The 13,432-nt window shown below is 41.5% G+C and overlaps 1 protein-coding gene across 4 annotated transcripts in view; it reads left to right on the plus strand.

Moving 5' to 3' along the window:
• Positions 1-13,130, plus strand: part of LOC147896148 (SH2 domain-containing protein A-like) — a 30,951-nt gene extending 17,821 nt beyond the window's left edge. The window contains exons 8-12 of one of the 4 annotated variants that reach the window (XR_015541883.1): positions 8,364-8,526; positions 10,978-11,324; positions 11,499-11,570; positions 12,088-12,215; positions 12,342-13,130. Coding sequence is in view for 1 of the 4 variants with exons in the window: in XM_087382491.1 (XP_087238617.1) it covers positions 8,364-8,526; positions 10,978-11,324; positions 11,499-11,570; positions 12,088-12,097 (592 nt within the window). In the remaining 3 variants the exon portion in view is untranslated. Of the gene's footprint in view, positions 1-8,363; positions 8,527-10,977; positions 11,325-11,498; positions 11,711-12,087 lie in introns of all 4 variants that reach the window. The other 3 variants (XR_015541884.1, XR_015541885.1, XM_087382491.1) reach the window with 3 other exon arrangements.
• Positions 13,131-13,432: the final 302 nt, after the last annotated feature.

Below are 13,432 nucleotides of genomic sequence, written 5' to 3' on the forward strand. Positions count from 1 at the left end.
GCCTTAAGCTGCTCTACAAATTTGGACCATTGAAGAATAGGCTCTTTTCTTGTTTGTGATAAGGACCACCACATCAAAGCATCCTTCTGTAGATGCAGTGTGGCAAGAGCAAGTTTCTCGTGATCAATCTTATCTTGATGGGCAAAATATAGCTCAAAGCTAAATACTTCTTCCTTCTATCATCCTCGCTCTTCTCAGGTTACTCTAAAGAGAGTTTCCAGAACCTAGCTGTAAATTCAGCGTTACTCTTGTTTTCGAATTGCTAGAACCTTTCCCAGCGGAAGTTCAATTCTTCTTCATGCCTCCGAGGCATGAAAGTGGCCTTAAGCTGCTCTACAAATTTGGACCATTGAAGAATAGGCTCTTTTCTCGTTTGTGATAAGGACCAAGTTTCTCGTGATCGGTCTTATCTTGATGGATGCATGACACTAGAGCAAAAATAGTATTTAATGCTCGATCGACCATGCAAAGGATATCCGATGGGCACAACACTTTTCCTATGCCTCAACCTAGGTGGTATTGAAATGTTCTCAAAGAGGCTCACCCATCCGATAAGTACTTGGTCAGATAACACACCTAAGGGCGTGTTTTTTTGCGGATGTGCATATCACTAGGGAAAAAATGGTGTATAATGCGTGATCGACCATGCAAAGCATATCTGATGGTGACAATACTTTGCACGCACCTCGACGTAGTTGAAATGGACTTGCGTGCAAAGTGGAGCCTCCATCCGATAAGTACTTGTTTGAATAACACACCTAGGGCCGTGTTTTTATATGGTTGTGCATGACACTAAGGCAAAAACGGTGTTTTATGCTTGATCGACAATGCAACGCATATCCGATGGGCACAATACTTTGCACACACCTTCAACTAGGTGGAATTGACTTACATGCAAAGTGACATTCCCATCGCATAAGTACTTGATCGGATAACACACCTAGCAGCGTGTTTTTTTACGGATGTGCATGACATTAAGGCAAAAATGGTATTTAATGCTCGATCGACCATGCAAAGCATATCCGATGGGCACAATACTTTTTCTACGCCTTAACCTAGGTGGTATTATTGAAATTTTCTCAAAGAGGCACACCCATCCGATAAGTACTTGGTCAGATAACATACCTAAGGGCGTGTTTTTTTGTGGATGTGCATATCACTATGGGAAAAACGTTGTATAATGCGTAATCGACCATGCAGAGCATATCCGATGGTGACAATACTTTGCACGCATCTCAACCTAGTTGAAACGGACTTGCATGCAAACTGGATCCCCCATCCGATAAGTACTTGTTTGATTGACATACCTAGGACCGTGTTTTTTCATGGTTGTGCATGACACTAAGGCAAAAACGGTGTCTTATGCTTGATCGACAATGCAAAGCATATCCGATGGCTCAAAATGGCGAATTCAATTGAGGATTCTATCCGCCTCTCTTGCTCCATCATACTTTGGGAATTCTGTTCTTTCTTGGGGTTGGAATTTAGCTCTCTTTGAGGGGGTACTTCAATCGTCATCCCCAAAATTCAGCACTCTCTTAGTCCCTAATTTTGTCATAATGGACTGTTAATCATATGGCTAAGCTGAGAAACCAGCTTATCAATGGGGGACTCCTCTCTCCCTCTCGCACTCGGATTATAATTCATGTGTATGGGATTTTCAGTTAAAGGCGTAAACTCAACGCCTTGCTCTTGGATGGACTCGTTTCTCCCTTCATTTCTAAACGAAAACTCCCTATCAAGAGATTCTTGAAGGAGAGATGAAGGTAATTCTATACGTGGGTTATCATATCCAATATGTGTGTAACTCTCATCTACATTATCCTCTTTAGGAGGTGATGGTGTTCTCTCCCTATCTCCTTCTGGTAGTGGAGGAAATATCCCTTCCATTCTTTCCTTCCCCTTCCATTCTTTCCTTTTAGTAATACAAGAGAGAAAATGACTTGCTGTAATTTCAGAAAAGGGGTTTATTTTATTTTACAGCAAAAGTCAAGTGTTGTAGAGTTGGTGGTTGGATCACCCCCTTAAAATCTTGTTCCAATCCGACTTTCCGTTGGGGAGAACCGGGGGGGGGGCGGGGGGGTCTCTTTTCCCCATAGTTTAAGGGTTTTAAGGGTCTATTCGCATGGGGGTGGGTGGAGAGTGGCGGGGGGTGGGGTGTTGGTTCACCCCGTTAGGACACCACGTTCCTCGTCCATAGACCCAAAAAAAATAGAGAGAGCCCTTACCTCAGAGTTGCGGATTCAACCCCTTCCTCCACATTTCGTAGCCTAGCAGCCCTCGTTTTCCTGCATTCAAGTAGACTGAATTCGGAGCCTACCATGATTGATTTCGACCGTTCAACAACCCTCTTCGTGCGCACACTCTGACCAAAGGCCCTGTTGCGCTCGGAGTTCTTTGGGGTCCCATGCGAGGGGTTTTGTTCGCACTGGCTTCCGTTTGGTGGTCCGCTTTCACGGTGCTCTCCCGCTATGCCTTCCGTGCACTCTTCTCTGTGCGCTACCTTCTCATGCGGCTCCCTTCCGCGTTAGCTATTGTCCCACGCACTTGTGCCTTGCCTCGTGCTCACTCCTTCTCCTTCTCTTTCCGTCCCGGTAGTGGATTGTTGAAGCTTTGATACCAAATGTGAAGAACCAGACTTTTGGAGAATGCAAATGTGTGCAAGGCATGCATAATTTGAATGCCAATTGGCCCTCCAATGGGAAAGAGCGCCCTCGTGAAAGTACTTGTTTCTAATTCGACGTACATGCAAGGTGTGTGAGAGATGGCGGATTTCTAATTCGACCGACATGCAAGGTGTGTGAGAGATGGTGGATGAATGCAAGGTGAATGAAGAATGCTACATGAGATTCACAATGAAAGGGTGATATCCTTTCATTAATGTTCCTTGAGATCACTCGAGTTCCATCTTCCCATTTACACTTACCCTTAGCCTATGACCCATGCATCTACCATTCAATGCACCTTAATGCACCCTTTCCTTCCTATTGCCCTTAGGACCTAGACATGTGTGCGCGCATTTTTATTAAGAGAATAAGTATCACATGTCCAAATTTGATGCTGTCTGAAGCAGTGGCTCCAGCTCGACTAGTCCTTTCTACTGAGATGATCCACCGCCATAATAAATCGGCCGGTGTCCATCATAAATACAAATACATGTTACACCATTGGCGTATAATATATAATAATGTTTTAATGTCTACTAATCACGGATTAGTGATTTCTCTTGTCATGACAATGTCCTCCACTCCACACACTGAATAAGAAGAATTATTTGCACACATCACCTTCTTTTTAGTAGGTGGAGGATGCAGAGATGCAAAAAGGATCTTCTTAGAAGTGATGTTCTTAGAAGCACCGTTATCAAAATACCAGGTATTCAGTGTCTCATTGACACTGTGAGAGCATGCATTCTTTGAAGGGTCATAACTGCAAGTCAAGAAAGCATATGGATCATCATCAATAGTGGCTGTAGTATCTGAACTATCCACTGAAAAATCTGAAATGCAAGACAAAAAGGCATAGTGCTCTTTCACAAAGTTGGCTGTAACATCTCCTCCATCATGTGCATTAGGAGCTGATGCTTCTGACACAGCCATACTTGAATCCCTTTTCTTTTCTTTAGCTATGCACTTCTTGCATTCACCAATGTAGTGACCTGGTTTCTTACAGTAGTGACAAATGCGCATATTTTTAGGCTTATCTACATCACCTTTAGCCTTATAAGAGGGCTGTCCTGAATCAGCTTTAGGCTGATGTGCAGGCTGATTGGCATGTTGCTTTTGTTGCCCTTTTCCCTTGGGCTTAAACTTAGAAAGCATGGCATGCTCGCCAGCTCGAGTTGCCATATTTCTTCTTGTTTGCTCTTCTTGCAACAACAGTCCTACCAACTCGTGAAAATAGAGAGGATTGCTACCCCCCTCAATGACAAATTCAGCGAGGTATGGAAACCAAGATAGGACTCAGGAAGGGAATTCATAGTGGTGGTAATCACCTCTGAATCCGGAATAACTTCATCTATATTCAGCAATTGCTCCCTCAAATCTTGAAGCTTTGTGAGGTGAGCATCCATGGAATCTCCCTCATCCATATGCATCCATATGCGTATGAGATAGCTCTCTCTTCAGGAAGGAAACTCTGGCATCATTTCTTGCTGCAAACATACTCTCTAAAATCTCCCAAGCTGCCTTTGAGGTCTTGCATGATCGAATGTGAGGAATAATGAACCTCTTGACAGAAAGAGAAATCACAGAAAGAGCTTGTGCATCCTTAGAATCCCATCTTTTCTGCTCTGCTGTGGGAGCCACTGGAGCACAGCTGCTCCAATTACTTGTGCTGCATTTTGACCTCCACCCCTGTCTCCAGCTGTAGGAGTGATAGGTGCATAGAATCTGGCCTGGCCTCATCTCCATTGACATAATCCCAAAGATGTTTGCCAACCAAGATGTTGCAAACCATGAAACTCCAGAGGGAGTAGTTGGTGCCATCCAACTTATCCTCTTGTGTGAGGACTCCAAACACCTCATTGGGGTTGTTTTGAGCCATTTTTGCCAGATAAACTCAAAAAACACAGCAAACTAGACAAGTAAAATCCCAACTTGGGATGTTAAATGCACAACCAGAGTCTGCCAAAGAAAATCTGCCCTCAGTGACAATTATTGTCACAGCCTATCAAAGGCTTGAAATGCACCACAATGCTCTGCAAATGCCCAAAAATATGCAAAGAAAATATGCAAAAAGTGGCAAAAGTCTGCAATTTGACTCGCATTGAGTCCAAAATTGCTTGCAAATCTCCCAAATGGTCTTTCAAATGCCAAATTGCATCTGAATGCTAAAAGCCTCAATTTTTTCATGGAAATTGCATCCAAAAGAGGGAAAATTAACTGAAAGTCTTAAAAATGCCCGAAATTGCAGTTCAAAACCAAAAGCCCCAAATTTTGAGGTGAAATTGAGCTGGAGTTGGGGCAAATTCACCAGAAGACCCAAATGTCACCCAAATTTCAAGTCTCCTACAAAAGCCCCAAACCTCCACCTGCTACAAACAAATGCATGCTTGAATCCACAGCCAAACAATGGCTCAATGCAAAAATGCTTGACAAAAGCACCTTCCTAGATCCACCTGCAAAGAAAACTCTGCACGAAGTACAGACACCTTCAACTTGTATGGAACTGACAGTATGGAACTGTCAGTATGGGTTTTGTACAAGGTACGGACAGTGTATGGACTCCCAAATGGTCTTTCAACTGCCAAATTACATCCGAATGCCAAAAGCCTCAATTTCTTCAGGGAAATTACATCCAAAAGAGGAAAAATTAATTGAAAGCCCCCAAAATGCATGAGATTGCAGTTCAAAACCAAAAGCCCCAAATTTTGAGATGAAATTGAGTTGAAAGTGGGGCAAATTCACCAGAATCCCCAAATGTCACCCAAAATTTCAAGTCTTCTGCAAAAGCCCCAAACTTCCACCTGCTACAAAGAAATGCTTGCTTGAATCCATAGCCAAACAATGGCTCAATGCAAAATGCATGACAAAAGCTTCTTCCTAGATCCACCTGCAAAGAAAACTCTGCATGAAGTACAAACACCTTCAACTTGTAGGAAACTGACAGTATGGAACTGACAGTATGGAACTGTGAGTACGGATTTTGTACAAGGTACGGACAGTGTACGGCCAATTTGTACGGATGGCATAGATGTATGAAGCGCTGCATTGTACGGATGCCCACACGACCTGATGTATGAAGTACGGATGTAGCAGTACGGCAAAGTCTGGTATGGAATGGCGGCATGCAGTATGGACGACGGCGTACAGAATGCAGTACGGATGATGGCATACGAAATGTGGGATGGTATGGGCTGTATGGCCGCCAAGCGAAATCCGTACGGCGTCAAATCTACATAGCTGTCGATGGAAAAAGTGTGGAATCCGTACAGTCGTATGGGATTGTACGGAAATAGCAGGCACGAGCTGAATCGGGTTGAAGGCTGGACAATGAGCACGGGCAGGGACAACCTGCTCTAATACCAAATGTGAGAGCAAGGTGAGCAATGAGCAAGAGAGTGAGCAAACGTAAGTGTACTGAATAGAAGAGTGTATGTACAAAGAGAGAGTGAGGGGCTTTGTCTAAGTGACAAAACCCTATCCTATCCACTAACCGTAGTTAGGGATTGGGCTGTGGTTAGGGGGAAAAACCTCAATTAGGGAAAAGTGTCCCTAACCTACTTATTACAATACATTGGCCACTGCCTAGAATATGATAATAATTCTAATAATTCTAACAAGAAGAAGAAGAAGAAGAACTAGAAGAAGATGGGCTTGAACTGGGAGATCTCCTTCCATTCTTTTGGCTTCGTCTCCCGTGAGGCTTCGAGCTCCTCCCTTTTTTTCTTGAAGTATGATGCTCTTGGTGCGATGCAGGACTCCGGGAATGCTTCCTTGAAGTATGTGGAGGGGCGAGAAAATGCTCTTGATCTCCTTGCTTGGTCATCATCTCCTCGAATAGATGCTGAAATCGAGGCTTTCGCTTCAGAGACAGAAGCTCCGTGATCTTTGCTTTCACAAATCCTCACTAAGGTTGTCTTCAGATCCCTTAGAATGCTTGTTATTGGATCGCCTAGAAGCTGAACTGGGCCTTTTGGTAGCTGAACTCTTGTGCTCCGAAACCATGATGTGGGAGATGGAGAATTGACCCCACCGAATCAACCTGAGTGGGCCTAAAGCAATCAATTGCAAAGCCCCTACTCCTTTCAAGGAGGTAAATGCTTACGGGTGAAGACGGGAGCCAGCCCGATGCGCGATGAAAGCATTAATAGAAAGTTTTGGAAAAAGAAAATAACAAGAATATTCCAGAATCCACCCATACGAAGTTGCAAAATGTTAATATGTTGGACTATGTTAGTAGATCAAGATAAAAGTCCACGAGTGCTAAATCGAGTAAAAAAAGGATGAGTAAACATGTTGCGAGGTATACTGCTGTAAAATGAATTAGCAACAAAAGAGAAGACATGAGGAAAATTGACAACAAGAGAAAAGGCGCAGAAGTATGATACGAGAACTATAGTTGAAAAAGAGAGATGGAGAAAGAATAGAAAAGGATGAGACAAGGACAATTGAAAAGTATAGATATAGGTAGTAAATCACTTTTACAAAAGACCAACTATGAGGCTATACCCTTATGCCGGACATCTCTTCTACATGGTGTCTGATGAAGTTGATGAAGAGAGTCTCGCTTATTGTTTTTTGCATTCCATCTTGTGTATATATTACTTGGTCAATTGAGAGGTTACTTTTCATGCTCCAGCAGGGATATTGTCAGATTTCTTCTTGTTCCAGTTATAGGTGATACATCTTGTGAATGCCATCATACTAATAAGTAGAAAATCATGACCTAGTCCTTTTTTGAGTGCAGTAAAGGAAGTCGCTACATCAACTTAGCTCACAACACAATGAGATAAGCTGTCAAAAAAAGTACGTCTCAATTCACAAAACCATGGCAGAACTATTTTACAATGTCATAAGCTGCTGCTCCAAATTTTCCTAGAGCATTCAAGGATTCAATGCCATCTAGGTGCCTCCAAACACAGAACTATATATCCTGTCTAAGCCCTTTAATTTGTAGTACTCTTACTATGAATTTAAAAAGGAAAGCCTGTCTTTTACAAAAGACGAACTATGAGGCTATACCCCTATGCCGGACATCTCTTCTACATGGTGTCTGATGAAGTTGATGGAGAGAGTCTCGCTTATTGTTTTTTGCATTCCATCTTTTGTATATATTACTTGGTCGATTGAGAGGTTACTGTTCATGCTCCAGCAGGGATATTGTCAGATTTCTTCTTGTTCCAGTTATAGGTGATATATCTTGTGAATGCCATCATACTAATAAGTCGAAAATCACGACCTAGTCCTTTTTTGAGTGCAGTAAAGGAAGTTGCTACATCAACTTAGCTCACAACACAATGAGATAAGCTGTCAAAAAAAGTATGTCTCAATTCGCAAAACCATGGCAGAACTATTTTACAATGTCATAAGCTGCTGCTCCAAATTTTCCTAGAGCATTCAAGGATTCAATGCCATCTAGGTGCCTCCAAACACAGAACTATATATCCTGTCTAAGCCCTTTAATTTGTAGTACTCTTACTATGAATTTAAAAAGGCTATGAATTTAAAAAGGAAAGCCTGTCTTTTAGTCCATCCTGAAAATGCATATGAAATTGATGGGCTGCATATGCATATGCACAAATTAGCAGATTATTTTGACTTTCTTTCTGTGACCCCATTTCTTCAAGTTTGGATGTTAACCTTACATATGGATCCTGTGTACTTATCAGGGAAAGGTGTTTGTTCTGTTCATGTTGCCAGGTATCAGGTTTTTATTTCCAAACAGTTAATTCAAGATGGAAATGAAGCTTGGAAAAGCATCACAAAAGATGCTTATCCAGTTCCATGGAATATCATGATAGACCATGTGGAAGAACACTTCCTTCAATTGTCAGCTTCAAGAAGAAGACGCTTTTCTTTCAAGGTGAATTATTTATTAAGGTCCAAAAATATTGCAAGACGCTTTTTTTCACAAAAAATAAAACTTTCTGGGGAGGGATCATATGCTCACTGAATTCATGTATGAGGGATGATATGCCCACTTCATAAACACATGGAAGAGATCAATTAAAGGTGCTTGAGCATGTGAGCTCAAACATGGGAATCACCTTCTGCACAGTCAACCCATTGAAACAGAAGCTTTGATGAGAAAGACGGTGATCTTACTGCCATGTAGTAAGCCAGATTGAGGATGAATGGGCCAGAAAACTGTGGTCAATGAGTAGGTGACAATTAAAAGACGTGTTTGAGCACTCTAGCTATTTTCTCTCAACAGGTGTTCTGAATGGATTTAGAGAGCCATCACAGCCACTTAAAAAAGCTTATAGTTCAAGAGATTACAGTTAGGTCATTAAATCAGTCTGTTTTCCTTGTTCTTGTTGCAGTTATTTCTATATTCAATCATCCAAAGCAAGCTTTAGATGAGCCCATAATTCCATCATCTTAAAAGCCAATCTTGACTTACCAGCATGATTAAACTTTTCAGGGGGCTCATAATTAATAGCATAGGCCTGAAAGTATTGTTTTGAAGGTCTTTGTGTGACTATTGTACTTTTGACCTGCCCTTGCTTGTGGGCAAGATTGTTTTCTGATGATTTCCCTTTATCTATGTATATCAAAACACATGCATGTGTGCACAGACACTGAACATGCTTGCGGACGTATGCACACATGCATACACACAAAGTTCTTTCAAGCATTCAATATCTCTGTTGCTCTTCCATTAGAAAGGCATTCAGTATCTCTATTGCTTCAAAAAGTTTAGTGTTCTAGAGCTTGTGTGACTTAGAAATGCTGTCATGCTAGGATATGGAGGTGGTGGGGTTGGGTGTGGGACCACTAGGCATATTGATGGGAGAATGATTTCATATCTACTGTAGGGATTTTTCAATGTGTCGAAGGAGTCATTGAGTTCTTTATAGAGGCTCTTTTGTAATTCTTGTCCTCTTTGCCAACAGTGAAAAGTGTAAGGTATATGGCAACATTTTTCATATTGTTATTTGACTCTTGTGAAGTCTTCAATTGGTGGGGAGTCAGCATTAGGGTTGGAATGGTCAATTGGCCTATTTACGTCGGGCTCTTCTTGAATGTCGAGTCTGGCCCAGCTTTGTAGAATGCCTTCCGCTCAAAGGACCAGAGTTTGATTGATAGTCATGCTTACTTTTCTTTGAAACAGGCCAGAACACAAATTTTTGAGTTCTCCCTCATGTCCAGCGCAAACTTTTGTTACTTTGAGGACAAAATTTTGACAGCAAGAAAGAAAGGAAATAATGAATATTGGCATCAGGTCCTTCCCTGCTTTCAGGCAACCAAAGTGATGTAGTGCACCCTCTGTGGAAGAAATACTCTTTGGACACCAATCGAGGCAATCTGTTGGTTACAGTTTCAGATCTCAGAAACATAACTCAATTTCTTATGATGGCAATTTCCCTCATTGAGGGGTCCTGTCCTTCGATATTGACTTCCAAAAGATGGCTGACCCATAAAATCTGGTTGCGACGGCATTATCTAATGCTGAGATACAGTGGCTGGGATATTCTTGCTTGCTAAAATTGAAGCTATCATTATGAGAGTTGTATTCTCTGAAGGCTGTTGTGCACGAGCCATGGCTTCCTTTCTTTGAAATAAGGTTCATTCTAATTGGAGTCCATTTCGCTGCTTACTGTGATACTTTCATATGTTCTAGTTTCAGTCTACAGTACCATGCCCAAATCACGTTTATGGTAGCCAAATTTTGATGAGGATGCTAAAAGTACGTCTTTTGTGCTCCAAGTTAGTGCTTTAATATATTACCAAGCTACTATGTCTCAAAGTTGTGAACATAAAGGCCTTAAAGACAAGCGAAGATGTAACACATATTGATCTTGTCTGGAAATTCTAATCTAGGTGGGACTTAAAAGAAATGGCCATATCCTAGCCTATCGGGAAAAAGAATCTAATGGATATGGATCATAAATTTTTTGAATTTGTAAGATTGGATATATTCTAGTCTTATGAAGGTATATATATAAGAATAATGTCTGGAAATCCCAATCTTGGTAAGGCTTATCACAAATGGCCATATGCCAGCGTATAGCGCTATAAGTTAGCTGATAAAAAGCGTTGGAACTTCTACTGATGCGCTTATCTTTTCAATGACGTGTCTTCAAATGCCTCACGTACCTTTTCATATGATTCATTTTAGCATTGAACTGGTCCTATACTACTTGACTTCTTAGTCTTAATAGGTCACAACACCAATCAGACTCACTATGCATAAAACATCACGGTTTTAGCACCAAAATTTTCACTCTGTTCTTTAGGCATCTCTGTTTTAGCATGTCAGGTTTCATCATATTGGTTATTAAGTGTATGTACTCTTCATGCCATGTCGCAGGACATAAATTTCTTGAGACAGTTAACAAAATGTGGAGAGTATGTTTCCCGTGAGGAATTTGATCGGTTATGGTATTGGATATATCCCGTATCCCTATCGTTATCAAATCCTCAAGTACGCCTGACATGGGAAATTGAAGAGCCAAAATGGATCCAAGGCATGATTTCACGGGAGGAAGCAGAAGCATTGTTAAGAACTCAGGATGGATCTAAACCTGGGACTTTTGTACTCCGCTTTGTGAGCACCTGCAGCTGGCCACATCCAGATGCTGGGGGCTTGATTGTGAGTTATGTGGGTCAGGATCTCAGGCTACATCATAAGCTGCTCTCTCTTGATAAAAATTCAGGGTAAGTCCTGTACACGAATAAGTTCTTACATTAAATATTTTTAGGGACATTTGTTTACTTAGTTCATATTTGGTGGCTCTTTATGACTGAGGCCCAAGCATTTTATTTCGGGCCTCTATATTCAGATCAGGATCCCTCTTTTCTTTGCTTCTCTCAAGCTTCTTGTCCTTGCAGGTTCAGCACAGGAGATAAAAGGCCCCTTTCTGAACTGCTTCTATCCCAGACTGAGTTGTCTCAACCATATGGGTAAAGAATATGTTTATGCTTGTAAGATATTAAAATCTCGATCCATCATACTAGAGCATCCAAGTGTTTGCAGGGGCTCAAAAGTTTAATGCAATCAAGTAATTATTGCATCCTCTGCAACACCCATTCTGTAAGGCGAGGTAAAAAATAAAGTAGAGTTGGCACAACTACGTTTTGTATGGCCTATTACGTTGAAATTGTTTGTTTGCTTGTTTTTGGGCTTTTTTGAAAGTTTATATGAACAATTTGTTTGAGGCTTTCAATGAGGGAAGTTTAGAATCTGGGGTCACATGTCATGATTGCCCACTGACCTGAAACAAAAGTTTTCAACTCCCTTTTGCACTAGGCCTTTCCCCAGTAATTGGCTGTGGATGGATCTCCTTGAGAACTTTACTGGAATGCCGGTGCATAGGGCTTGTTAGATTGCGTTGATCAATCTTTACAGTTTTCTATGCTTCTCTCCCTACCCAAAGAATAGCAAGAAAAATGCTCACTCCGTTTGCCATTGATTCTTCAGATTGCAATAAAAATACCATTATGGGATCAGCAGTATCAAGGCCTTCCATGTGTATGCTAATTGAGAAGTTTCATATTTGAGGAATGGCGAGAAAATCTGCATCATCAAGGGGGGATGACATTTTTCTTGTGAGTCAGCTGCTTATGGTGGATGTATTCATGCTTGTGTTGTCTGGATCCTTTGGCGTGTGGTTTTTTTAGCCAACGACAATGGTTTATTGACTGTCGTGGTTTTTGGCTAATGGCATGTGCAAGAAACAAGCAAGGTGTCATGTGCGAAAGGTCCTCAAAAACTGCAGTGGGTTTTCTGTAGCTGGATGCTGGATAGTCCCACGAGACATTTACTGGTCTTAATCTTTGAAGTCTAGATATCAGAAGAAATAGCGAGCTGAAATTGCTTGCATCACTGCTGAATAGTTCAAGCCTGATCAACACAAAGAGAAGTTGGATCAACACCGTTTGGAACTGGTCTTGAAGAGTGTAAGATGTTTGTATCTTGTAAAATCATTGTAATCTGACAATCGTTCATTCAGCTGAAAAAATTTCAATGCAGGATCCCTTTTCAATTAAAAAAGGTTCTGGGTCAACTATACCAGAATTCTATTGTTGTCAAATTGATATTAAACTTGAAGTTGCATTTTCCCTTTTCCCTTTTGCCAATCGGTCCTTGGGCTGCTGACATTTGAGGGCACTGCCACTCCCGTCGAGACATTGGATGGTTCTTGGAGAGCGCTTCACCAAGTTTATTTCATGCCTGCAGCAGCGACGCCTTGCTCCTTCGCCTGTTATTTAGTGGTGCCCTTTTACCGTGACAGTGTCTGGCATCTTCTCCTTCAAACAGCTTTGATGGTTCTAGTGACCCTAGGTGCTCACTCAGGTCCTGTTTTGGAGCTGGAGGAAACGTGTTTCGCTGGGAAAGCCAGGCCCCCTACTTCACAGGGTTAGGGCAAGGCTTCACGCTCCTCTTCTTTCTATTAGAGGCAGGTTTTTGGTCTTTCCATTGGAGGTTGTGGATTGAGTATTTCTCTCCACCTCTGTATTTTAGGGTTTTTTTTGGAGGGTTTGGGATGGAGATTGCTCTCCACCTCTGCTGTAAGTCGAACTTCAATCTTAATATAGCTTGTGTGGATGTCAACCCATAAGACTTTGTTGGCAGACTCTAATTTTATGTTGATTTTTACTATGTTGTGTTTCCTATTTTAATTGTATCTCATGGTCTCCGTAATGCATTTGAGGAAAGTTGTTGGTTGTTCCATTGCTCCTCCAGACCATGACAATATTAATACCTAGATGAATAAGTATTCCATTTTCATTGTTCATTATAGTATTTAAAGGGAAAAAATTTG

The sequence above is a fragment of the Dipteris shenzhenensis genome, chromosome 12 (assembly GCF_047967505.1).
Source record: "Dipteris shenzhenensis isolate YYH24624 ecotype China chromosome 12, Dip_SZ_1.0, whole genome shotgun sequence".
NCBI lineage: Eukaryota > Viridiplantae > Streptophyta > Polypodiopsida > Gleicheniales > Dipteridaceae > Dipteris > Dipteris shenzhenensis.